Source organism: Hypanus sabinus, chromosome 5 (assembly GCF_030144855.1).
Source record: "Hypanus sabinus isolate sHypSab1 chromosome 5, sHypSab1.hap1, whole genome shotgun sequence".
In the NCBI taxonomy this organism is placed as follows: domain Eukaryota; kingdom Metazoa; phylum Chordata; class Chondrichthyes; order Myliobatiformes; family Dasyatidae; genus Hypanus; species Hypanus sabinus.
In genome coordinates, this window is record NC_082710.1 from 14,733,237 (window position 1) to 14,757,051 (window position 23,815).

The 23,815-nt window shown below is 43.1% G+C and overlaps 1 protein-coding gene across 1 annotated transcript in view; it reads right to left on the minus strand.

The window, feature by feature from the left end:
- Positions 1 to 21,063: 21,063 nt before the first annotated feature.
- The window catches only part of pcsk1 (proprotein convertase subtilisin/kexin type 1), a 62,119-nt gene continuing 59,367 nt past the window's right edge, over positions 21,064 to 23,815 (minus strand). The window contains exon 14 of the mRNA XM_059969060.1: positions 21,064 to 22,459. Coding sequence (XP_059825043.1) covers positions 22,088 to 22,459 — 372 coding nt within the window. The 3' untranslated portion in view covers positions 21,064 to 22,087. The remainder of the gene's footprint in view (positions 22,460 to 23,815) is intronic.

Genomic DNA, 23,815 nt, shown 5'->3' on the forward strand with positions numbered 1-23,815 from the left:
GGCATGTACAAAGGACATTGTTGGAATAATCATGCTGGATTTCCGTATGCAGGGAAATTGGAAAAATCTGATTGGTGTTGGCTCTCAATTTGTGGAATGCTTATGAGAAGGCCTTTTAGGACAGTTTCTAGTTGAGACCACTAGCGGAATGACAATTCTGGTTTGGGTGGTGTGTAATGACCCAGATTTCATTAGGAAGCTTAAAGTAAAGAAACCCTTAGGAGGCAGTGATCGGAATATGATAGAACTCACCCTGTAGTTTGAGAGGGAGAAGGTGAAGTCAGATGTATCACTATTACAGGGGAGTAAAGGGAGTTACAGAGGCATGAGAGGGGAGCTGTCCAAGTTGGTTGGAAGGAGACACAAGCAGGGATGATGACAGAACAGCAATGCCTGCTGTTTATTGCATATATTCAGAAGGTGCGGGAAAAATACATTCTAATGATAAAGAAGTACTCTAAAGGGAGGATGAGGCAATCATTGCTGACAAGAGAAGTTAAAAACAGCATATAATATAGGAAAATTAGTGGGAAGATAGGAGATGAGTTTTTAGAAAACAACAGAAAGCAACTAAAAATCCATAATGAGAGTAAAGCTGAAATATAATGGGAAGCCCAGCCAATAATGTAAAAGAGGATACAAAAGTTTTCTTTCTAGATATATAAAGAGTAAAAGAGAGATGAGAATGGATGTCAGACCATTGGAAAATGATGCTGGAGAAGTAGTAATGGGGGCAAAGAAATGGCGGAGGAACTTCATAAGTATTTTGCATCAGTCTTCACGATGGAAGACACTAGCAGAATACCAGAAATTTGAGAGTGCTGGGGCAGAAGTGATTGAGAAACTGAAAAGCCTGAAGGTGGATAAGTCACCTGGACCAGATGGTGTACACCCCAGGATTCTGAAAGGGGTGGCTGAAGAGATTGTGGAGGCATTAGTATTGATCTTTCAAGAATCACTAGATCCTGGAATAGTTCCAGAAGACTTGAAAATTGCAAATGTCACCCCATTCTTTACAAAGGATGGGAGGCAGAAGAAAGGAAGTTATACACTAGTTAGCCTTAAGTTGTTGGAAAGATGTTGGAGCCTATTACTAAGGATGAGATTTGGGGTACTTGGAGACACAAAATAAAATAGACCATAGTCAGCAAGGTTTTCTAAAGGAGAAATTTTGCCTGACATCTCTGTTGGAATTGTTTGAAGAAACAACAGGCAGGATAGACAAAGGAGAGTCAGTGGATATTGTTCATTTAGTTCTTCAGAGTCCTTTGACAAAGTGCTGCACATGAGGCTGCCTAACACGATAAGAGCCCATGGTATTACAAGAAAGGTGGTAGCATGGATAGAAGATTGACTGACTGGCAGGAGGCAAAGAGTGGGAATCAAATGGGCCTTTCCTGGTTGGCTGCCAGTGACTAGAGATGTGCTACAGGATCCGGTGTTGGGACTGCTTCTTTCCAGATTGTATGTCAATAATTTGGATGGCTTTGTGGCTAACTTTGCAGATGATATGAAGATAGATAGAGGGCAGACTGAGGAAGCAGGGTGTATGCCAAAGACTGATTCGGGGAATGACAAAGTGGCAGATGGAATATGGAGTAGTAAAGTGCATGGTCATGCACTTTCGCAGTAGGGAAAAATGGTGTGGACTATTTGCTAAACGGGGAGGTAATTCAAAGTGAAGATGTGAAAAGGGACCTGGGAGCCCCTGTGCAGGATTCCCTGAAGGTTAATTTGCAGGTTGAGTTGGTGGGGAGGAAGGCAAATGAAATATTCACATCCATTTCAAGAAGACTAGAGTATAAAAGTAAGGATATGATGCTGAGGCTTTATAAGGCATTGCTCAGACTGCACTTCTGGGTTTTGGCCCCTTATCTAAGAAAAGATTTGTTGCCATTGGAGAGAGTCAGAGGAGGTTCATGGGAATGATCCCAGGAACGAAAGGGTTAACATTTGAGTGTTTGATGGCTCTGGGCTTGCATTTGCTGAAGTCCAGAAGAACGAAGGGGATCTCACTGCAATCTATTGAAAATTGAAAGGTCTGGATAAAGTAGATGTGGAGAGGATGTTTCCTATAGTGGGGGAGTCTAGGACTGAAGGGCACAGCCTCAGAACTGAGGTTCATCCATTTTTAACAGAGATGGAGGAAAATTCCTTTCGCTAGAGGGTAGTGAATCTGTAGACGGCTATGCAGGCCTTGTCATTGGGTATATTTCAGGCGGAGGTCGATAGGTTCTTTTATCAGAGGGTGGTGAATCGGTGGAATTTGTTGCCACAGGTGGTTGTGGAGGCCAAGTCATTGGGTGCATTTAAGAGGAAGGCTGACAAGATTCTTGATAAATCAGGGTGTGCAAGGTTACAGTGAGAAGGCAGGGGAATGGGGTTGAGAGAAATAATAAATCGGCCACAACAGAATAGCAGAGCAGACTCAATGGGCCAAATGGCCTAATTCTACTCCGAAGCCTTATGGTCTTACAGATAAAATTGTGCTAAAAGGCTGAATATTTGTGATTCATACAAACTTAGCAAAGTCTTAAAATATAATTTAACTACATTTAAAATATGATCAGGTTTACCATTGGTATTGTCCATTTACTTGCTGATGATAAGAAAATGTTCATCCTGTTAAACTGCCAAGATAATGTTGTCACTCAATATGGGTTGAAGTATCTTTTCAAGAAATATAGTTCTCAGACTTCTGTGAAGTGATGGGTAAAGATGAGAGCTACAGGAGACCAACACTGTTCTGAAAGAAGTGGATTTTGTTCTGCTGGCAAGGAACAGTAGCCGTGAGGAAATTTTTATGGTAAGAACATATTTCTTAAGGGAAAGGCACTCTGTTTATTCCGGGCACTCATGTGCTGATTACTACCTTGAAAGTGAACAGGAATGAATCCTTTAGGTCTTCTAAGCAACGCAGTGCTTGAGCAGAATGCTGCAATTGCTACATTTTGTATTTCGCCAAAGACACTGGCAAATTTCTACAGATGTACGTTGGAGAGCAGTCTAACTGGCTGCATCACCGTCTGGTGGGGGGCCACTGCACAGGATCAAAGTAAGCTGAGAGAGTTGTAAACTTAGTCAGCTACATCACGGGCTCAAGCCTCCATAGTATCCAGGGCATCTTCAAGGAATGATGCCTGAAAAAGATAGCATCTATCATTAAGGACCCCCACCACCCAGGACATACCCTGTTCTCATTGCTACCATCAGGGAGGAGGTACAGGAGCCTGAAGACACACACTCAATGATTCAGGAACAGCTTCTTCCCCTCTGCCACCCGATTTCTGCATGGACATTGAACCCATGAACACTACCTCACTACTTTTTTAACTTAACTATTCAAAATATATATACGTACTGTAATTCCCAATTTTTTTCTATTATTATGCAATTTCTATTATTGTGCAATGCATTGGTGTTGCACAAAAACAAATTTCGCGACTTATGCCGGTGGTATTAAACCTGATTCCGATTCTGATTCCAATGTGGCACCACATTATGGATGACATTGTTACACTGCTGTCAGGACGTGCTACATGTGTGCAAGGCTTTGGAGGCAGTGCTGAGGAGGTTCAGCAGGATGAGTTCAGAGATGAGGAGGTTAGCCTATGCAGAGAGATTGAGCGGCCTGGGGTTATACTCTAGAATTCAGGAGAATGAGAGACATTCTTAAGGGAAGAACAAATTAAGAAGATAAAGGCAGGATCATAGTTTCCAATGGCAAGTAAGACTAGAATTAGTGGACAAAGCCCCAGGTGCCACGGTGGCAGAGTGGGTAACGCAATGCCATTTCAGTTTGGGCTGTCGGAGTTCAGAGTTCAGTCCCAGTGTCCTCTGTAAGCGGTTTGTACGTCCTCCCTGTGGAATGAATGGGTTTTCTCCAGGTGCTCCAGTTTCCTCCCACAGCCCAAAGGTGTACCGGTGAGTAGATTTGATGTCATTGTAAATTGTCCTGTGATTAGACTGGGGTTAAATTGGGTGTTGTTGGGTGGCACAGCTCAAAGGGCAAGAAGAACCTATTCCTTGCTCTGCCTCTAAATAAATAATTCAATACGATTGAGGGGAAAAGATTTAGGATGGAACCTGTTTTTCTAAGAGAGTAATGAATCTGTGAGATTCTCAGTCTGAAATGTCAATTGTTTATTCTTCCCCATTGATGCTGCCTGACTTGCAAATTTCTCCAGCATTTTGTGCAACGTTTCCAGTATCTACAGAAACTCTTGCATTTTTTACAGTTTCATATTATTCACCACTTTAAATTATCCATTTGTATTCATTAATTGATATGTAATATTTTGCAAGTAAAAGAACATAATTGCTTCTGCACAAAATCAGTTTGCACATCCAGAAAGTTGGCTGTGAATGGTTGGTGAATTGCACTTCACAGCAAAGCATGGAATTGCCATACAGATAAAGTACTGGGGGATCTCAGCACATCAGGCAGCATTTATGGAAATGAGGTTACAACGTCTTTCATAAACTGTGGGACTTCGTCACAATTCACAAATTAATTTAGGGATTAGATCTCTCAGAGCCCAGCTGCCTTGTCCTACCCATTCTGGAAGGGAAAGATGTGAAGAGGCAATTGAAATAGGGAAAGCACCACAGCACAAGTAATAGGGAGAAGTGGTAAAATCCTGAGGAGTGAGACAGTCTTAAAATAACAAAAACACTATTGTCCACGGCCAATATTACAAAACAACAGTACTGGTTCAGTTTCCATCATACAGATTCCAGTTGCTCTCTACAGGGAGATTCCAGAGCTGCATGTATTTTCTAAAGCAGAAGTTCCAAACCCTTTTTATGCCATGGACCAATACCGTGAAATAATCGGCCGGTGGACCCCAGGTTGGGAAACCCTGCTCTAAAGTTAGACTGAAAATTTGTCATCAACTTTAGGATAACACAGCTAATCAAGCCTACTAAGAAAATAAGACCCAAAGAGAGAGCTAGAAATGCAATTATTACAGTATTTCTGTGCCAAAAATAACGTTACAAGGGTTCTTTGAGGGACAATCATTAAACAACAATGCACAATTATAGGAGATATAGGAGATAGAGGTGGGCAGAGCTGGGAAGAACAATCACAACCAATTAGGAAAAAAGATGGATTGTTATGGAGTTTTTCCAAACTGAAAGCTCATTAAATAAAACACATTAAATAAGGCTATAAAGATTAGGACATGTTTGACCTTCCAAGCCAAAAACCAACCACCTCTGTTCAAAATTATGAGTCACTGCATGTCTCTTGTTAGGTTATAGATTGACATTTAAAAACTCCTGGTGGGAGGATGAATATTTGTCATTGTTGTTCAGCAGCTAAAAAGGTTTAGTGAGTATTGTGAGTTTTTTTTGTCATCGCTGGCCTTCGATTCCTTCTGGAGGAAGTGGTGCATCCACTGGAAAATGAAAATCGTTGCTTTTGGCTTTATTTCCCTTGACAAGTCTATTTACAGACTGCCCAGCCAATCCTCGCTGATCAGATCTGACGCAAAATGACGTAATTCATGGGCGCAAATGACATATTTCACTGTATGTTTTGATGTTTCAATGCATATGAGACAAATGAAGCTAATCTTACCCAAAATTTATTATTTTGTATCCTTGAACCATTTATTGTTTGGAATATTGAATTAAATTTCGTCATAGGCTTTGAACACTTTTAAACCATTGGCATTATGTTTTATATGATATCTGTGTGTTTACTAGAGATATTCAAATCCTTCTGTGAAACAGACTGAAGTAAAGCCAGCAAAACCTTGCAATCAACAAAGTACCTTCATGAATATATGCAGCTGGAATAATGACTGAACAGGGAGCAAAAGAATTTGGAGAAAGTTGGGAGGGGGCAGTCTCAAGATATGCAGGTGCATAGAAGTTAGAATAATGACTGAACAGGGAGCAAAGGAAGTTGGAGAAAGTAGGGGGCACAGCCTCAAAATTGAGGGGTGACCTTTTAGAGCAGAGGTAAGGAGGAATTTTTTTTAGCCAGAGTAGTGAATCTGTGGAATGCTCTGCCACAGACTGCAGTGGAGGCCAAGTCTGTGGGTATACTTAAGGCCAAAGTTGACAGTTTCCTGATTGGTCAGGCATCAAAGGATATGGCGAGAAGGCAGGTGTATGGAGTTGAGTAGGATTCAGGATCAGCCATGATGGAATGGTGGAGCAGACTCGATGGGCCGAATGGCCTAATTCTGCTCCTATGTCTTAAGGTATTATGGTCTAAGTATGAGTACAGATGAAAGGCTTTACATCAGATTCTGTGAAAGCTAACAAAAATTATAATGCCTGTTCAGAGATATTTAAAAATGACATTGCATTGAACTGTGAAGTAGCCTCTGTTATGACTTTCCAGCAATACAGGGAGCTGGGAGTCAAGAACAAGACTTTGCTGTAAAAAAAGAGCAGATTATTCATGCATCTGTGTGTCTGAATCTGAGTCCAAATCCAATCCCCCCCTCTGAGGCCGAAGAATACAGACCGTCTTGGGGTTAGAGGACTGTACATGTCTGTGTATGTTCTGAATGTTTGTCCGGAATGTGTATTGCAAAAGACTATTTGTAGATTTTGATGTGTTTATAGAATATCAGTTTTGGTGGGATCATGACTGTTAAACTTAAAATTTAAAATAAACAGCCAAGGTGAGCCATTCAGCCCATCAAGTCTGCTCTGTCATTCCAACATGGCTAATTTATTATCCCTCTCAGCCCCATTCTCCTGCCTTCTCCCTGTAAGCTTTGACACCCCCAATCTCCAACCTCTCAGAGGCACATTGGAAGAGGAGGAGAGAGGTTGCTGATATTATTGAACAGTCTAAAGTTGACCTCCATCATACAGGCCATGCTGCCACCAGGAAGGAGGCTCAGGAGCCTCAGGTCCCACACCAGCAGGTTTAGGACCAGTTATTACCCTTCAACCATCAGGCTCTTGAACCAGAGAGGAAAACTTCACTCAACACAATGCTGAACTATTCCCACAAACTAAAACTCACTTTCATCAAGGATTCTTCATCTCATGTTCTCCATACTTATTGTTTATTTTGCTTAATATTATTATTTGTTTTTTTTTTCTTTTTCATTTGCACATTTTCTTGTCTTCCTCAGATAGGTTGTTTGTCTTGTTGTGTGCAGTCTTTTATTGACTCTGTTGTGTTTCTTTGTATTTACTGTGAATGCCCACAAGAAAGTGTATCTCAGGGTAGTACATGGTAGCTTAATTGTTAGCACAACCTTTTGCAGTACTCAGCATCCCGGTTCAATTCCCACTTCTGCCTGTATGGAGAGTGGACATTCTCCCCGTTGTGTTTCCTTCCACAGTCCAAAGACCTATTAGTTGGTAGGTTAATTGGTTATTGTAAATTGTCCTGTGATTAGGCTGGAATTAAATCAGGGGATTGCTGGGCAGCGTGGATCAAAGAGTCAGAAGGTCGTATTCCACGCTGTATCTCAATAAAATAAAATATATGTACTTTGATAATAAATTCACTTTGAACTTTGAGATGTTCAAATATTTTTTATTTGTTGTTGTTGAAAGTGGTCATTATCTGACACAAGAAGTGCACGAAAAGCTTTTAGTAGTTATCAGCCCACGTTTGAATGTTGTGCAAGTCTTACTGGATGAGCTTGCTTCCCTTCCAAGGAAGTTGAAAAATAATGAAACATGCAGCAATTATTAGTCAACATTTCCATTTCCGTCCTCGTCATAGAGAACAGGTCTGTGAGTATATGGGTGGGACACTGGCCAGTTGAACTATAGAGTCATAGAACACTGCAGCACCAAAACAGGCTCTTCAACCCATTTAGTCCATGCCAAGCTGTAATTTCTGTCTAGCCCCATTGACTCGCTCCATAACCTTCCATCCATTATTTATCCAAACATTTCTTAAACATTGAAATTGAGCCCACATCAGAAATAGTAAGGTAGTATTCATGGGTACATGAAATATTCTGAAATCTGATGGCAGCAGGGAAGAAACGGTTCCTAATGTGTTGAGTGTCTTTGGCTCTTGTACCTTCTCCCTGATGGTAGCAGTGAGAAGAGGGTGGTGGTGGGGGGTACTTAATGATGGATTCTGCCTTCCTGAATCATCACTTTCTGAAGTTGTCCTTGATGGTGGGCCGGTTTATCATACATTAACTACACACTGTGGTGCGTGGCCAAATGGTTAAGACATTGAACTAGCGATCTGAAGGTTGTGAGTTTGAGTCCCAGCCAAGGCAATGTGTTGTGTCCTTGAGCAAGACACTTAACCACACATTGCTCCAGTCCACCCGACTGAAAATGAGTACCGGCAAAAAGCTGGGGGTTAACCTCGGGATAGACTGGCGTCCTATCATGTGGGGGTGGGGGGGGGGGTACTTCACGCCACAGAAACCGGCATAAGCACCGGCCTGATGAGCCTAAAGGCTCAGGATAGACTTTAACTTTAACTACACACTGTAAACAGAATGGAAACAGAGACTAAGGACATCCCATCTGACCAGACCCATTTCCATAACATCGATGTTGTTCTACCCCAACAAAACTCCCAACGTAGAAGACATCCCAACCTGAAATATTTCCAGTGCACAGCAGCTTCCTCGGAATGGGATTGATGCCTCTGATGAGGTGCTGGCTTTTAGCCCTTTGATTTCTGGAAGTTGTCACATCTGACTGAAAGGCTGCTTTCCTGAAAAATACTGTTTACATCCTTCTCTCTGAGACCCCCATTAAACATCTGTGCTAGCAACAAGTTCAGTTGATGTTGTAAATTCTTTATTGAGGTAGCTACAAGTGTCTTTGATCATAATCCAGGTCTGAAAACATAAATGAGTGACTAAATTTTATTGACACATTCTGTTCTTAGAAATTGGAATAAAAATCAGTCGCAGGTTTTCACTTACTCTGAATACTGTAAACATTAATATTCCTTACTGTTTGATTGCTAGGTCAATTACATTTTGAGTACATAACAGTGTAAATTAACTTTAAAGGTTTTAAAAGAAAGAGTAGATTTTAATTGCTGAGAGTAGAGATCAGATCTTAAATATACCCTCCTTTTACACTGATAACACTGGACAGCAATTTTTTCTTAAAGTGTTGCTTCCTCAGAAATCTTTAGATAAAACACTTGAAGCGGAACAGAAATCTAATTTTAGACTATGTGTATCACATAGAAGCAAGAAATCAACTTTATTGAATATAACGTGTCTAATTGCCTAACTGTGCTGATGCTTTGCGATAGTTCAACTCAGCGAAGAATATTGTTAACGATTATAATCCATTCAATTGTACACATTTAGTGAAATTCAATGCAAAAGAATTAATTAGCTATTTCCTCTGTTGTTGCATTATACATATTAGCTCACCCACTCTTTGCCTGCATATTAATGTATCGACTGTTTCCATTCTAAAGTCCACCAGGGAAAGGATAAATGAGTAATTGTTAACATCATTGTTATAATTGCAACATTCATAGGCAATGCAGACCCTTACTACCAACCTCAGGCTACCAAAATAATTTGATTCAAATCAGCAGCTGGCACAGAATTTTGTGGCACAATTAAACATCAAGCTGAATGTTGAAACATTGGAAAAGATTGACGCGTTTCATTCCTTTGGGACATGAGTGAATAAGACAGGAATACACTACGTCACACCTGAGCCTGTTTCTGCCGTCAATAAGGAGATGCCTGACATGATCTGGGGCTTGGTCTGACTTTCCTGCATATTCTGCAGACAGTAGCGTAGCGGTCAGCGTGATGCTGTGACACCTCGGGGTGCCTGAGTTTGGAGTTCAGTCCTGGTGTCTGCTGGAAGCAAGTTTGTACGTTCTCCCCGTGAACATGTGGGTTTCCTCAGGGCTTTCCAGTTTCCTCCCATAATCCAAAGACGTACCGGTTAATTGGTCATTGCAAATTGTCTGATGATTAGGCTAGGGTTAGATTGGTGGGTTGCTCAGTGGGTCTGCATAAAGGGTCTGTTCCACACTGATCTCTAAGTAAAATAAAACTTAAAAATAATTCTGTACACCACACAGTTTGAATAAGGATCAAGCACCAAGGTTCAAGGATCAATTTATTTGTCAAATACATTTACGTGTACTAGGAATTTGCTGTAGTGTGCTGGTCAGTGTGTGACATGTGACAAAAAGGCAATAACATTCAACAATTATAAAGAATAAAGAGTTTTATAAAACAAAACTAGAGGGTTAAGTATGGATATGGAATAAACTTGCACAAATAAATAAATACCAGAATGCATTTACAATGAAAATAGAATTATAAACAGTGTTTTAAAGTTTTTACAGTGCAGTGATGGGGTAATAGAGGGGTGTTGGGGGGGTGTTCTAACTAGAATGGTTGATCAGATTAACTGGGTAGGGCAGGAGAGCTTTTCAACATTTTTATACCATGGATCTCAATCATTAACTGAGCTGTCTGAGGACCCCAGGGTTCAAACCCCTAAGGGGAAGGATTTTTTAAGATGATTTATTGACCCTCTAATGCTTTCCAGAAGGGTACTTTTGGAAAAGGCAGTTTTTAGGGTGGGTAGTGTAAATAATAAACTATTATGAGTAGATAAAAATACACAATTGATTATTATTTCACCTTTTCAAAAATCTGTATGCTAAAATTAAAACAGAAAATGACTTGAAGCATTGATTCTTCCTCTCCCCACAGATGCCATTTGACCTGTGGAGTTTTCCAACATTTTCTGTTTTTAATTCAGGTTTCCAGCTTCTGCAGTTTTATTTTCTGATTTTCCACTTGTTAATAAAATTTATTGATTCTCCGTCCTATGCTCGAAAAGTATGTCTATTTCTGATTGAATATTAACTGATTTAACATCCACATCTCTATGAGAACTTCAAAGACTTGAGACCTTTGAGAGAGAAAATTACTCTTCATGGTCTTCCCTTTTGAAATCTATGCCCTCTAGTAATACATATTCACAGAAGGGGATTAAACTAGTATATCAAGTCATCCATGCCTTTACACTCCTTTTGAAAAAGGTAGAGAGGGTCAGAACTTTAAATTCCTGAGTGTTATTCTTTCGTGGGACCTGTCCTGGACCCAGCATGTCAGTGCAATCAAGAAGAAAGAACAGAAGTGTCTATTTCCTTTGGAGTCTGTGGAGATTCAACATGACATCTAAAACTTTGACAAACTTCTGTAGATGTGTATTGGAGTGTATTTACTGGTTTTATCACGACTTGGTATGGAAACACCAATGCCTTTGAATGGGAAATACTACAAAGAGTAGCCGATTTGGCTCAGTACACCACGGGCAAAGCCCTCCCAACCATTGAGCGCATCTTCATGAAATGCTGCTGTAGAAACCAGAATCGATCTTCAGAGACCCTGATCACTCAGGTCATACTTTTTTTCTCACTGCTGCCATCAAGTTAAAGGTACAAGGACCTCAGGACTCAGCTCACTAGGTTCAAGAATAGTTAAACCCACAACCATCAGGCTCTTGAACAAAACGGGATAACTACACTCACTTGCCCATCCATTGAGATGCTTCCACAACCAAGGATCTTTTACCTTGTTACCTCATATTCTCGTTATTTATTGCTGCTTATTTATATTTGCAGTTGTATTTCATTTTTCTGTTAAATTACACCTATATCCTTCTTTACCATAATGTTCTGTTCTTGCTGCCCACTTGAACGATATTCTGATTAGCGTTAGAGTTATTTGTCACATAATAGAGTTTTGACAAGTGGCCAATCCAGACATCAGAAGTTTGGCGAGGAAAGGACTTTAATTAGGTCCACTGCCCGAGGATTAAAGGAAGGAGGGGATTGAGGCAGCATAGTAGAGCTTTGACCTGTGGCTAATTGGTGTTTGGGATTGATTAGTAAGAGCAAATTAAAAAATTAAAGGAAAACGAGGGCAAGCACAGTGGCCACCATCATAGGCCATCTTCAGAGCGGACATGGAGTGGTAATCGTAAGGCTTTAGCTCTTTTAGGCCTCAGCGAAGGAAGGCTTCACTCGAAGAAAGCAAAGGAAAGAAAAGCTCAAGTTTTTCCTTCTTTCTTTATACCTGCTCAGCTAGGACAGTGGAGAAGTCAGGCAGGATAGTGGAATGTTGCCCTTGCTGGATGTGGGAAGGCAGAGAGACCTCCAGTATCTCTAACCACTACAAATACGAGAAGTGCATTCAGCTCTGGATGAACTTTCACTGAATTAGGTATATACTTTTACAGATTCCTCGTTTTCTCTTCCTAACTGGCTCTCCCAGCTGCTTTTGCATTTTCAGCAAATTTGGCTACAAGCGCCTTAATCTAACCCATTAATATAGATCGTAAAGAACTGAGTTCCCAGAACTGATCCCCAAGGTAACTTGCCAATCGGCCTAAAAATTCAACTGTTTGTTAACTTCAGTAGTTGCTGCCTGCCCTGCTGAGTTCTTCCAGCATTTTGTGTGTGTTGCTTTGGATTTTGAGCGTCTGCAGATCTTCTCACATTTAAAATTAAAAGTGACCTATTTGTCCCAGTTGTATGTTCTGTCAGTTAGCTAGTCTTCTAACCATGCTGATATATTCCTCCCAAAGCAAAGAGCTACTAGTGTGCAGAATTCTTGTAAGTGGCATGTTATGAAATGCCTTCAGAAAATCCAAATACACCACACCACCACACCTGCTGGTTCTTCTTTAACTGCCTTGCTTGTTACGTTCTCAAAAAACTTCAGTGAATTTGCCAATAAAATTTCCCTTCCAGACAATCATTCAGCTACTGCTTGATTTTATTATTGTGTTCTAAATGCCATACAACTACTTAATTAATGATGGTTTTTCAGCAAATTCCCAAATGACAGACGCTTACCCAACTGGCATAGAACTTTGTGCTTTCTATTCCAGTCCACCCTTGAGTAAAGCATTACATTTGCAGTTTTCTAATCTGAAGGGACCTTTCCAGAACCTAGTGAACTTTGGAGATTATAAACTCTGCATCTGCTGTCTATGTTACAATCAGTGGCCACTTTATTAGGTACACCTGTACACCTAAAGACCAGCTTGTTAATGCAAACATCTAATCAGCCATTGGCAGCAAAAAAGCACGCAAACATAGTCAAGAGGTGCAGTTGTTGATCAGACCAAACATCAGAATGGGGAAGAAATGTGATCTAAGTGATTTGACCTTGGAATGATCTTTGGTGCCAGACAGGGTGGTATGAGTATCTCGGAAACTGCTGATCTCCTGGGATTTTCACGCACAACACTCTCTAGAGTTTATAGAGAATGGTGCAAAAAACAGAAAAAACATCCAGTGAGCCAAAATGGCTTGTGGTTCCTTTGAATAGCTCTAACCAAATGATTGGATAAAACACAAAGAAATTCTCATGCTAAATGAGATCATTCAACTGACAGGCCACCCATTTCAATTCAGTTTCTCATTCCCATTCTAACGTGTCTGTCCATGGCCTCCTCTATGGCCACGATGATACCAAACTCACACTGGAGGGGCAATGACTGATATTCCGTTTGGGTAGCCTCCGACCTGATGCATGAACATGTATTTCTCTAACTCTGGTAATCGCTGTCCTCTGCTTCTTCTTGGTTTCCCATTTCCTTCTCTTCTCTTCCCCCACCCTCATCAGCTGCCCATCACATTTCTCTGGTTCCTCTCTGTGGGGCGTTCCATTTTGGTAGGACCAACTAGGGTTGGTCTTGCACAGTGAACGGTAGGGTACTGAGGTGTCCAATGGAACAAAGGGATCTGGGAACACAGATACATAATTCATTGAAAATGGTGGATAGGGTCATAAAGAAAGCTTTTGGCACATTGGCCATCATAAATCGAAGTAGCGAGTACAGGAGATGGGATGTTATGTTGAAGATGTATAAGACATCGGAGAAGCCTAGTTTGGAGTATTGTATGCAGTTTTAGTCACCGACCTATAGGAAAGATGTAAAGATGTCAATAAGGTTGGAAGAGTACAGAGAAAATTTACAAGAATGCTGCCAGGACTGGAGGACCTGAGTTATAAGGAAAGATTTAATAGGTTAGAACTTTATTCCATCGAACATAGGAGATTGAGAGGAGATTTGACAGAGGTATACAAAATTATGAGGAGTATTGATAGGGTAAATGCAAGCAGGCTTTTTCCATTGAAATTGGGTGGGACTACAACTAGAGGTCATGGATTGAGGATGAAAGGTGAAAAATTTAAGGGGAACATGAAGGAAAACTTCTTCACTCAGAGGGTCATGAGAGTATGGAATGAGCTGCCAGTACAAGTGGTGCATTTAAGCTCGATTTCAATGCTTAAGAGAAGTTTGGATGGATACATGGGTGGTAGGGATATGGAGGGCTATGGTCCCAGTGCAGGGTGATGGGAGTAGGCAGCTTAAATGGTTTGGTGGACTAGAAGGGCTACAGGGCCTGTTTCTGTGCTGTACTTTTCTGTGACTGTATCTCTCCTCTTTCCCTTTCTTCCATAGTCCTGTGTTTTCTCCAATCAGATTCTTTCTTCTTCAACTCTTACCTCTTCCACCTATCACCTCCCAGCTTCCATCCTCCCTCCCCCAGCCACACATCTTTCCCCTCACCTAGTCTTGTACTCCTTCCCTTCCCCTCACCCCATCCCCCACACCTTCTTATTCAGGCTTCTGCCGTCTTCCTTTCCAGTCCTGATGAAGAGTCTCAGTTTGAAATGTCGACTGCTTATTCCATTCCTTCGCTGCTGCCTTCCTCCAGCAGTTAGTGTGTAGCTTGCATATGTACCAGGTGACCATTCTTCAGAATTCAGCTGAAGGCAAGATGGTTTGCCAGTGAAAAACTGTTAATATTGTTTTACTTGATGAAGAAAATAAAGACAAAAGTAGTCCATATGATTAACATAAGTGAATTCGCTGATAATTTTGTTAAAGGGATTGGCAAATAGGTCCTATGATGTTCACCTACAGTGAGAAATATACAGTTCCAGAATGTGGGAAACATGTTTGAGCTCTTAGAGAGAGATGAGAAGTAAAGGACTCTTCAGAATTCTTCTTTCTCCTTCATCCTCTTAATGATCCTGCTTCTCTGTTGTTCTCCATATAGATCAGGGGTTGCCAACCTTTTCAATGCCTTGGACCCTTATCATTAACCAAGGAGACCTTGGACTCCAGGTTAGGAACCCCAGGATGGTGGTCAGATCCTGTTCTTCCTGATGCTGGCAGTATGGAACATTTCGTAGCCTTACAGAGATTTGGAAAGGTATAATTCCCACCAGTCAGTTGCGGGTATATGGGATTTTGCATGGGAATCTGGTGCAGGAAGTTGCCTGGTCGTCAATGATTGAAAGAAATATTAGATAAGGGGATTAGCTTTATTTGGCACATGTACATCGAAACGTACAGTGAAATCAGTCTGTGAGGATTATGCTGGAGGCAGCCTACAAGTATCGCCAAACTTCCAGTGGCAACACAGCACACACACTACTCACTAACCCTAACTGTCCATCTTTGGAATGTGGGAGGGACCCGGAGCACCCAGAGGAAACCGCGCAATCGAGGGGAGAATGCGCCAACAGGCAGCAGTGTGAATCAAACCCCTTTAGAGCTGCCATGCTGTAAGGCCTCGTGCTAACCGTCAACTCTGGCTGGACAAAAAGCAAATGGAATCATTTAAGATCCATTGTGGAGCAGATGCAAAGTGGTGTGTGTTCAATCAGCAAAATTACATGGTCTCTCTCTCTCTTGTTATCTCAAGCAGGCCATTCTAAAGCATAATTAACTCTCTTTGAAAAGAGCGACTCGATAGCTTCCCTTACACAGACTGTGAGATGTAAATGATTCTAATCTGGAAAGAGTACTTTGCATAATTGATGCACCATCAATAACTCTCTGAGACATGAAGGCGAGATATCGGCTTTTATTGACTGGAAGAAAGAACAAGCAGTAGTTGACCACCATACTACATCCTGGAGACTGAGGGCCAGGCTCAGGCCTCAATCGCCTTTATACCGGGGTCTGTGGGAGGAGCCACAGGAGCAGTCAGCAGGGGGGGTGTCCAGACAGATATATGTAGTTCACCACATTCACCCCCCCCTTTGTTTTAAAAGAGAGTCCCCATGGGGCGAAGTTTCTTACAAGTATATTTACAGGTTAAGTCTATCAGGTGGTCGAACCTGTCGCAGCGATCTACGTAGCACCGGCTGTGATTCCACAGGTGCCGGTGGTGATTGCACCGGAGACGGAGGTTGCGCTGGTTCCGGCCTAACTGGAGGTGTCAGCCCACTAGGCATCAGTGGTCCCTCATGCGTGTGCCTGGTATATGCACGTACGAGACGCCCGGTATAGGAGTGTCGTGAGGAGTCTGTGTAGGGCTCGGTGTGCACGGTGTCACCTCGGGTACAGGGTTCATAGTTACCGTGGAGTGTTCGGGGTAGTGGTCTGCTGCTCTTGTGGGTGCCAGGTCACGGATGGAGACCGTGTCCTCCCGCCCATCAGGTAAGACCACGTAAGCATACTGGGGGTTCACATGTAGAAGGTGAACCCTCTCTACCAGCGGGGAGTACTTATTACTCCTCACATATTTCCGGAGCAGCACTGGCCCTGGGGACGTCAGCCAAGCTGGTAGGGTGGTCCCAGTGGCAGACTTCCTGGGAAAAGAGAATAGGCGCTCGTGAGGGGTGGCATTGGTGGACGTACATAACAGGGAGCGGATAGAGTGGAGTGCCTCAGGGAGGACCTCCTGCCATCGAGACACCAGCAACCCTTTTGACTTAAGGGCTAAAAGTGTGGCCTTCCACACTGTAACATTCTCCCCCTCCACCTGTCCACTTCCCCGGGGATTATAACTCGTGGTCTGACTAGTAGTAATGTCCCTAACCAGCAGGTACTGGCGCAGCTCGTCACTCATAAAGGAGGACCCTCTATCACTGTGGATATAGCAGGGATATCCGAACAGAGCGAAGAGCTGGCGCAGGGCTTTTATGACGGACGTGGTAGTGGTGTTAGGACAGGGGATGGCAAAGGGGAACCGCGAGTACTCGTCGATAATATTGAGAAAGTAGACATTGCGATCGGTGGAGGGAAGGGGGCCCTTAAAGTCAACACTCAGTCGCTCAAAGGGGTGGGTGGCCTTGATAAGTTGCACCTTTTCAGGACGGTAGAAGTGCAGTTTGCACTCAGCGCAGACTTGGCAGTCCCTGGTCATCGTCCTGATGTCTTCAAGGGAGTACGGCAGGTTCCAGGCTTTCACGAAATGGTAAAATCGGGTGACTCCTGGATGGCACAGATGTGCATGGAGGGCGTATAGCTGGTTGAGCTGTGCGCTGGCACACGCTCCCCGGGATAGGGCATCAGCGGGCTCATTGAGCCTTCCAGGCCAGTACAGGATATCATAGTTGTAGGTGGAGAGTTCTATTCTCCAAAACAAAATTTTATTGTTTTTGATTTTGCCCCGCTGTTGGTTGCTGAACATGAACGCAACTGAGCGCTGGTCGGTCAGCAAGGTGAACCTTTTGCCAGCGAGATAGTGCCTCCAGTGCCTAATAGCTTCCACTATGGCCTGGGCTTCTTTCTCCACCGTGGAGTGCCGAATTTCAGAGCCTTGAATGGTACGAGAAAAGAATGCTACTGGCCTGCCTGCCTGATTGAGGGTAGCAGCAAGCGCAAAATCGGAGGCGTAACTCTCCACTTGGAAGGGAATGGTCTCGTCCACCGCATGCATTGTTGCTTTGGCAATGTCCTGTTTAATGCAGCTGAAGGCCACGCAGGCCTCGGCAGAGAGGGGAAAAGTAGTAGATTGACCGGGGGCGGGCCTTGTCTGTGTAATGGGGGACCCATTGGGTGTAATAGGAAAAGAAGCCCAGGCACCGTCTGAGGGCTTTGAGAGTGGTGGGAAGAGGGAGTTCTAACGAGGCGCATACGGTCGGGATCAGGGCCAATGACCCCGTTTTCCACGACATACCCAAGGATAGCGAGTCGGGTGGTCCCGAACACACACTTGTCCCTATTATAAGTAAGGTTCAGGGCTTTGGCCACTTGGAAAAATCGTTGGAGGTTGGCGTTGTGATCCGGCCAGTCGTGACCACAGATGGTGACGTTATCCAGATAGGGAAATGTGGCCTTCAGTTGGCACTGGTCCACCATCCAGTCCATTTCACTCTGGAAGACTGAGACACCATTTGTGACACCGAAGGGGACGCGCAGGAAGTGATAGAGCCTGCCACCCGCCTCGAAGGCGGTGTAGGGGCAGTCCTCTGGGTGGATGGGGAGCTGGAGATAAGCGGATTTCAGATCTATTGTTGAGTACACCTTGTACTGAGCTATCTGGTTGACCATATCCGCGATGTGGGGTAGGGGGTACGCGTCAAGCTGCGTGAACCTATTGATGGTTTGACTATAGTCCATGATCATCCTATTTTTCTGCCCGGTCCGAACAACAACCACCTGGGCCCTCCAAGGACTTGTGCTTGGCTCAATGATCCCCTCCCTGAGCAGCCGCTGCACCTCCGACTGAATGAAGGCCCTGTCCCCCGCACTGTACCTCCTGCTTTTAGTTGCCACAGATTTACAGTCGGGGTCAGGTTGGCGAACAGTGGTGGGGGAGGGATCTTGCGGGTGGAGAGGCTGCAAGTGGTGTCAGTAGCGTAGCTGTCGGCATGGTGCTGGGTGGGATGTGTGGGTCGGTGTTTGTGTGTGGTCACTAGCGGGGTATATGGCGAGGTCCCACAAAACTGAGGATTCCTGACAGTGAATGGTGGGAGGGGCCCATCATATGCCACATTCACACTTTTGAGGTGGCTCTGGAAGTCCAGCCCCAATAGCACAGGTGCGCACAGTTGAGGCATGACCAGTAGCGCAAAGTTCTGATATTCTGTGCCCTGCACCACCAATGTCGCTACACAACCCACCCGGGTGTCTGTGGAATACGACCCAGAAGCCAAGGTGACCCTCTGGCTTACCGGCCGTGTCACGAGTCCACAGCGTTGCACTGTGTCCGGGTCAATAAAACTCTCAGTGCTGCCCGTGTCAAACAGGCAGCTAGTCCTGTGCCCCTCCACCAGGATGTCCATCATTGACCTTGCAAGCTGATGTGGGGCGCTTTGGTCAAGGGTTATGGTGGCCAGAGTTGAACCGGTGGATAGAGGGCGGGGCATGTTGGCACCAACAAAGATGGCCGCCCCCATCTGAGCATGCAAGATGGCGGCCCCCATGCCTCGCACGAGGCGGGCAGGCAAGTTGGCGGTCCCATGCCTCACACGCAGCGCTGCCCGACCCCGCTCATGGTTTAGACTTACAGACCTTGGCGAAATGGCCCTTCTTCCCGCAACTGGAGCAGGTCGCTTCTCGGGCCAGGCAGCGTTTTCGGGGGTACTTTTCGAGTCCGCAGAAGTAACACTGCATGGGCTTGCGACTGGCAGCAGCTGTGGTCGGGTTCGGGGAGTTCGTGGAATCGCGACTGGCAGCTGCATTGGCGAATTCGCTCGCGGGAACCGGCGGCAGCGAGTTCTGAGGTGTCCACGGAACCGGCCGGGGATCGCGCGGCTGGACAGTGTCAGCATTGTGCAGAGCAGTCTCCAGTGTGTCGGCCGTCTCGATCGCCGAGCGTAAGGTAAGATCAGTATTTTCCAGCAACCGCTGGTGTACGTACACTGACCTGATTCCTGTAACAAAGGCATCTCGTACTAGCAGCTCTGCATGCTGTTCCACCGTGAGTGTTTTGCTATTGCAAGTCCGCACGAGTATCTGTAGGGCTCAGAGAAACTGGGCGCTCGACTCTGCAGGCCGCTGTCGTCACGTAGCTAAGCGATGTCTTGCGTAGACGGTGTTCACCAGCCGCAGGTACTGTCTTTTGAGGGTGTCCAGTGCCCCTTCGTAGGTCGACAGGTCCCTGAGAAGTGAGTAAACTTTCGGGGTGACCCTCGAGAGGAGAATTCGGTGCATAACAGTGGGTTCAGTTGCACTAACCTCCTCCAAGTATGATTGGAAGCATGCAAGCCAGAGTTCAAAGGCAAGAGCTGCTTCAGGGTCTTGGGGGTCCAAATCCAATCTTCCCAGACGTAAAACACTTTCCATGTTTTAAAACTTCCAGTCAATAAAATTGATGCACCATCAGTAACTCACTCTGAGACGTGAAGTCGAGATATCGGCTTTTATTGACTGGAAGAAAGAACAAGCAGTAGTTGACCACCATACTACATCCTGGAGAATGAGGCCGGGCTCTGGCCTCAATCGCCTTTATACCGGGGTCTGTGGGAGGAGCCACAGGAGCAATCAGCAGGGGGCGTGTCCAGACAGGTATAATAGTTAATTATGTTCGTTACCTGGACAACTAATGACAGTAAATTGCTGTTGTGATGACAGCAAGTGGCAGTAGCCGCGAGAGCTTCAGTGCTGAAGCGCAGATACCCACATGATTGACCAGAACCTGTCAAGAAATATCAGTGTTCCACCAAGTACTGTTGGCAATAACCTTTTAAGTGTCAGGAATGTAAGTATTCCACTGGGAATGCAGAAATCTTGCATTGGAATACTCTTCATTGGAATTTATCTAAGTTCTAACTATGTTGGCCGGAGACTGGTGGTTGAATATCTTCTAAGTCTGTGCCTAGGTTTGTCTTTTGCACTTTGGTTGTTTGTCAGTCTCTGTGTGTAGCTTTGCATTGATTCTATTGTATTTCTCTGTTCTACTGTGAATGCCTGTAAGAAAATGAATCTCAAGGTAGTATATGGTGACCTAAACTGTACGTATTTTGGTATCAGAATTACTTTGAACTCTGAATGTTATTGCACTTCCTCTGAAGTAAGGCTAAGAAATATATCTGCTGAACCTTAATCCTCTCACAGGCTAAATATCTGTCCATCTCATTCATTTCAATGCTGATCATGAAGGAGAATGATTAGATAATTTACTTTCAATAAAGTAATAACCATCAATTTTTAAAACAAATTTAAACATTTCCATAACTTCAGCCTTTTCATTTTAAGTTTTGAATAAAGAAAAGTGAATTTCCTAATTTTTATTGCTTTTGAATTTTGCTTCAATCCCTTTTGCATGTGTTTGCAATGACAGGGCCTTCAGGAATATTGCCCTTGACTAGTTTGACAGCAGGCAAACCTTTGGTCCATGTTCCATGTATCAAACCAGTCAAGGACAATGTAGTCAACATTTTTTTTCCAGCACTATTGTGAGAAAATCTTGCACTTGCACTCAATGTGGCCTCCATATCATATACAGAACCCAACTCCAGGTTAAAAGTTGGTCCTGTGAATGTGACTAATGTCACTCAGGGCTCAGCACATAGAAGGTGATTTCAAGATCATGAGGTATTCTTTATTTGGTTAAATCATTAAATGGAATTTAAATTCATCTCTACATACCAGTAGATAAAATTGACAAACTACTCTGGGACCATGAGCTTTGGCCATTTGATTGTAGAGCTAACCTTGTTGCATAGAAATCTTAAGGTTTGTGCTCTGGCACATAGTTTACTTTTCCGTCAAGAAACAACATCTACTGTACAAAAGATAGGGCTAAGGTTATATATTTTTAAGTCCTGCTGAAGGGTCTCGGCCCAAAACATCGACTGTCCTCTTTTCCATAGATGCTGCCGGGCCTGCTGAGTTCCTCCAGCATTTTCTGTTGCTTTGGATTTCCAGCATCTGCTGATTTTCTCTTGTTTGTACTTTTAAATAAAATGTTTTGCGTAAAAATGTTATTGATTGTCAAGGTTTCCAGATGATGAAACCATTAATAACTTGTCGTTCTTTGAAACCAGCACTAAATGTCATTCTCATAATTTGCCAAAGAACTAAACTATAAATTTTATGTAGTTAAATATTAATAATTTGCTTATACCAATATTAATCATTAGTCATTAATGATTTCCTGAATCCACTAAACTAAATGTTGTTTGGATCATAGTTCGAATCACTTAATGATCTTGGTGTTTGTGTTTAGGTCTGTAGCCTATTTACTTGAGTCACGAAACAGATGCTACTGTACGATGGAACTTGTGAATAAAAAATAATGAAAATATAATTTAAATTCTTTGTCAAGATTATTTCTTGTCAAATTCATTTGCTTTACACAGTGTCACAAAAATACCAGGACTAAACAATTAAATACTGAACACAAAATCTAACCACATGCTAACAATTATTGACTCTCTGCCATCATCTCTAATAAAGCTTGGAGCAAGTTATCATCTCTGTGCTTATATGGTTTGCTGTCATAAAGCTGGTCACTAAAATCTCTGTTTTCACTGTCCTCAATGTCTTTCCACTGGGACTGTTGGCTTAATTTTCCCAGGGCTTGATGCAAGCTCTGAACAGGGATGTCTGCATCCTTGTGGTATATACTGTCATGAAAAAAGTGCAGAGCGTTATTATTTTGAGCTTGCTGGATGAATGTTTTTTGGCCAGGATGCAGGGTCACTTCTTCTTCAGTCGTTTCTATATTCCCATTTTCTCTGCTGGTGTTTTCTGTTGTGTCAAGATTTTCTGGCTCGCCACGGTTGGTCATGTCATCCTGTAAAACAAAACGGACAATCCCAATCAATTACCCTGCTTACTGAGATCAGCTTGTACTTCAGTGTTAGGGAACAGTTGTGTAACCAATAGAACATTCATCATGACCTAGAACATGAACATAAATATAACCATATAGCAATTACAGCACGGAAACAGGCCATCTCGGCCCTTTTAGTCTGTGCCGAACGCTTACTCTCACCTAGTCTTACCGACCTGCACTCAGCCCATAACCCTCCATTCCTTTCCTGTCCATATACCTATCCAATTTTACTGTAAATGACAATACTGAACCTGCCTCTACCACTTCTACTGGAAGCTCATTCCACACAGCTACCACTCTCTGAGTAAAGAAATTCCCGCTCGTGTTACCTTTAAACTTTTGCCCCCTAACTCTCAACTCATGTCCTCTTGTTTGAATTTCCCCTACTCTCAATGGAAAAAGCCTATTGACACAACTCTATCTATCCCCCTCATAATTTTAAATAACTCTATCAAGTCCCCCCTCAACCTTCTACGCTCCAAAGAATAAAGACCTAACTTGTTCAACCTTTCCCTGTAACTTAGGTGCTGAAACCCAGGTAACATTCTAGTGCATCTTCTCTGTACTCTCTCTATTTTGTTGACATCTTTGCTATAATTTTGTGACCAGAACTGTACACAAAAGGTTCTTCCAACCTTTTAAATTACTCCATGATCAATCTAACCTTTCTCTCCTACAGAGCCCTCTATTTTCCTGTCATCCATGTATCTACCTAAGAGACTCTTCAATATGCCTAATAAATCTGCCTCTACCACAGCGGCACTGCAGTGTGTTCCATACACTTAGCATTCTTTGTGTAAGAAACGTACCTCTGACATGAACTATTCTGCATTGTTATTAATTTACTTTGTTTTACCTCAATAATCTGATCTGTATGAACAGTATGCAAGACAGACTTTTCACTGTATCCCAATGACAATTATAAACCAAAGCCAAAAAATACAAAATAACCATGAGATCAGGTGAGGATTGGGCCCCACCTGTTAAAGTCATTCTAAAGAATGGAGCTGGGACAGTCCTTAAAACAGAGCTGCCTGAGACCGAAAGTCATTTTAGTTTGTGATACTGACTACAAAATTATCAAATTTAATTGCAATAGTTACTTATAATGTTTGAATATTATTACTTATGTTTTTTCAATGGTGCAGTGGGCAAATTCTAATGAATCAATTGCCGCTGTTGCTGACCTAACACAGGTTGTTATCTTTGTGTGGCACGCCCTCCAATCACTCCAGTTCACAAAGTTGAAGAGATGTATTCCATCCTTTATTAGCATCTAACAAAACATACAGTTTTGAAGCAACACAATTAAGT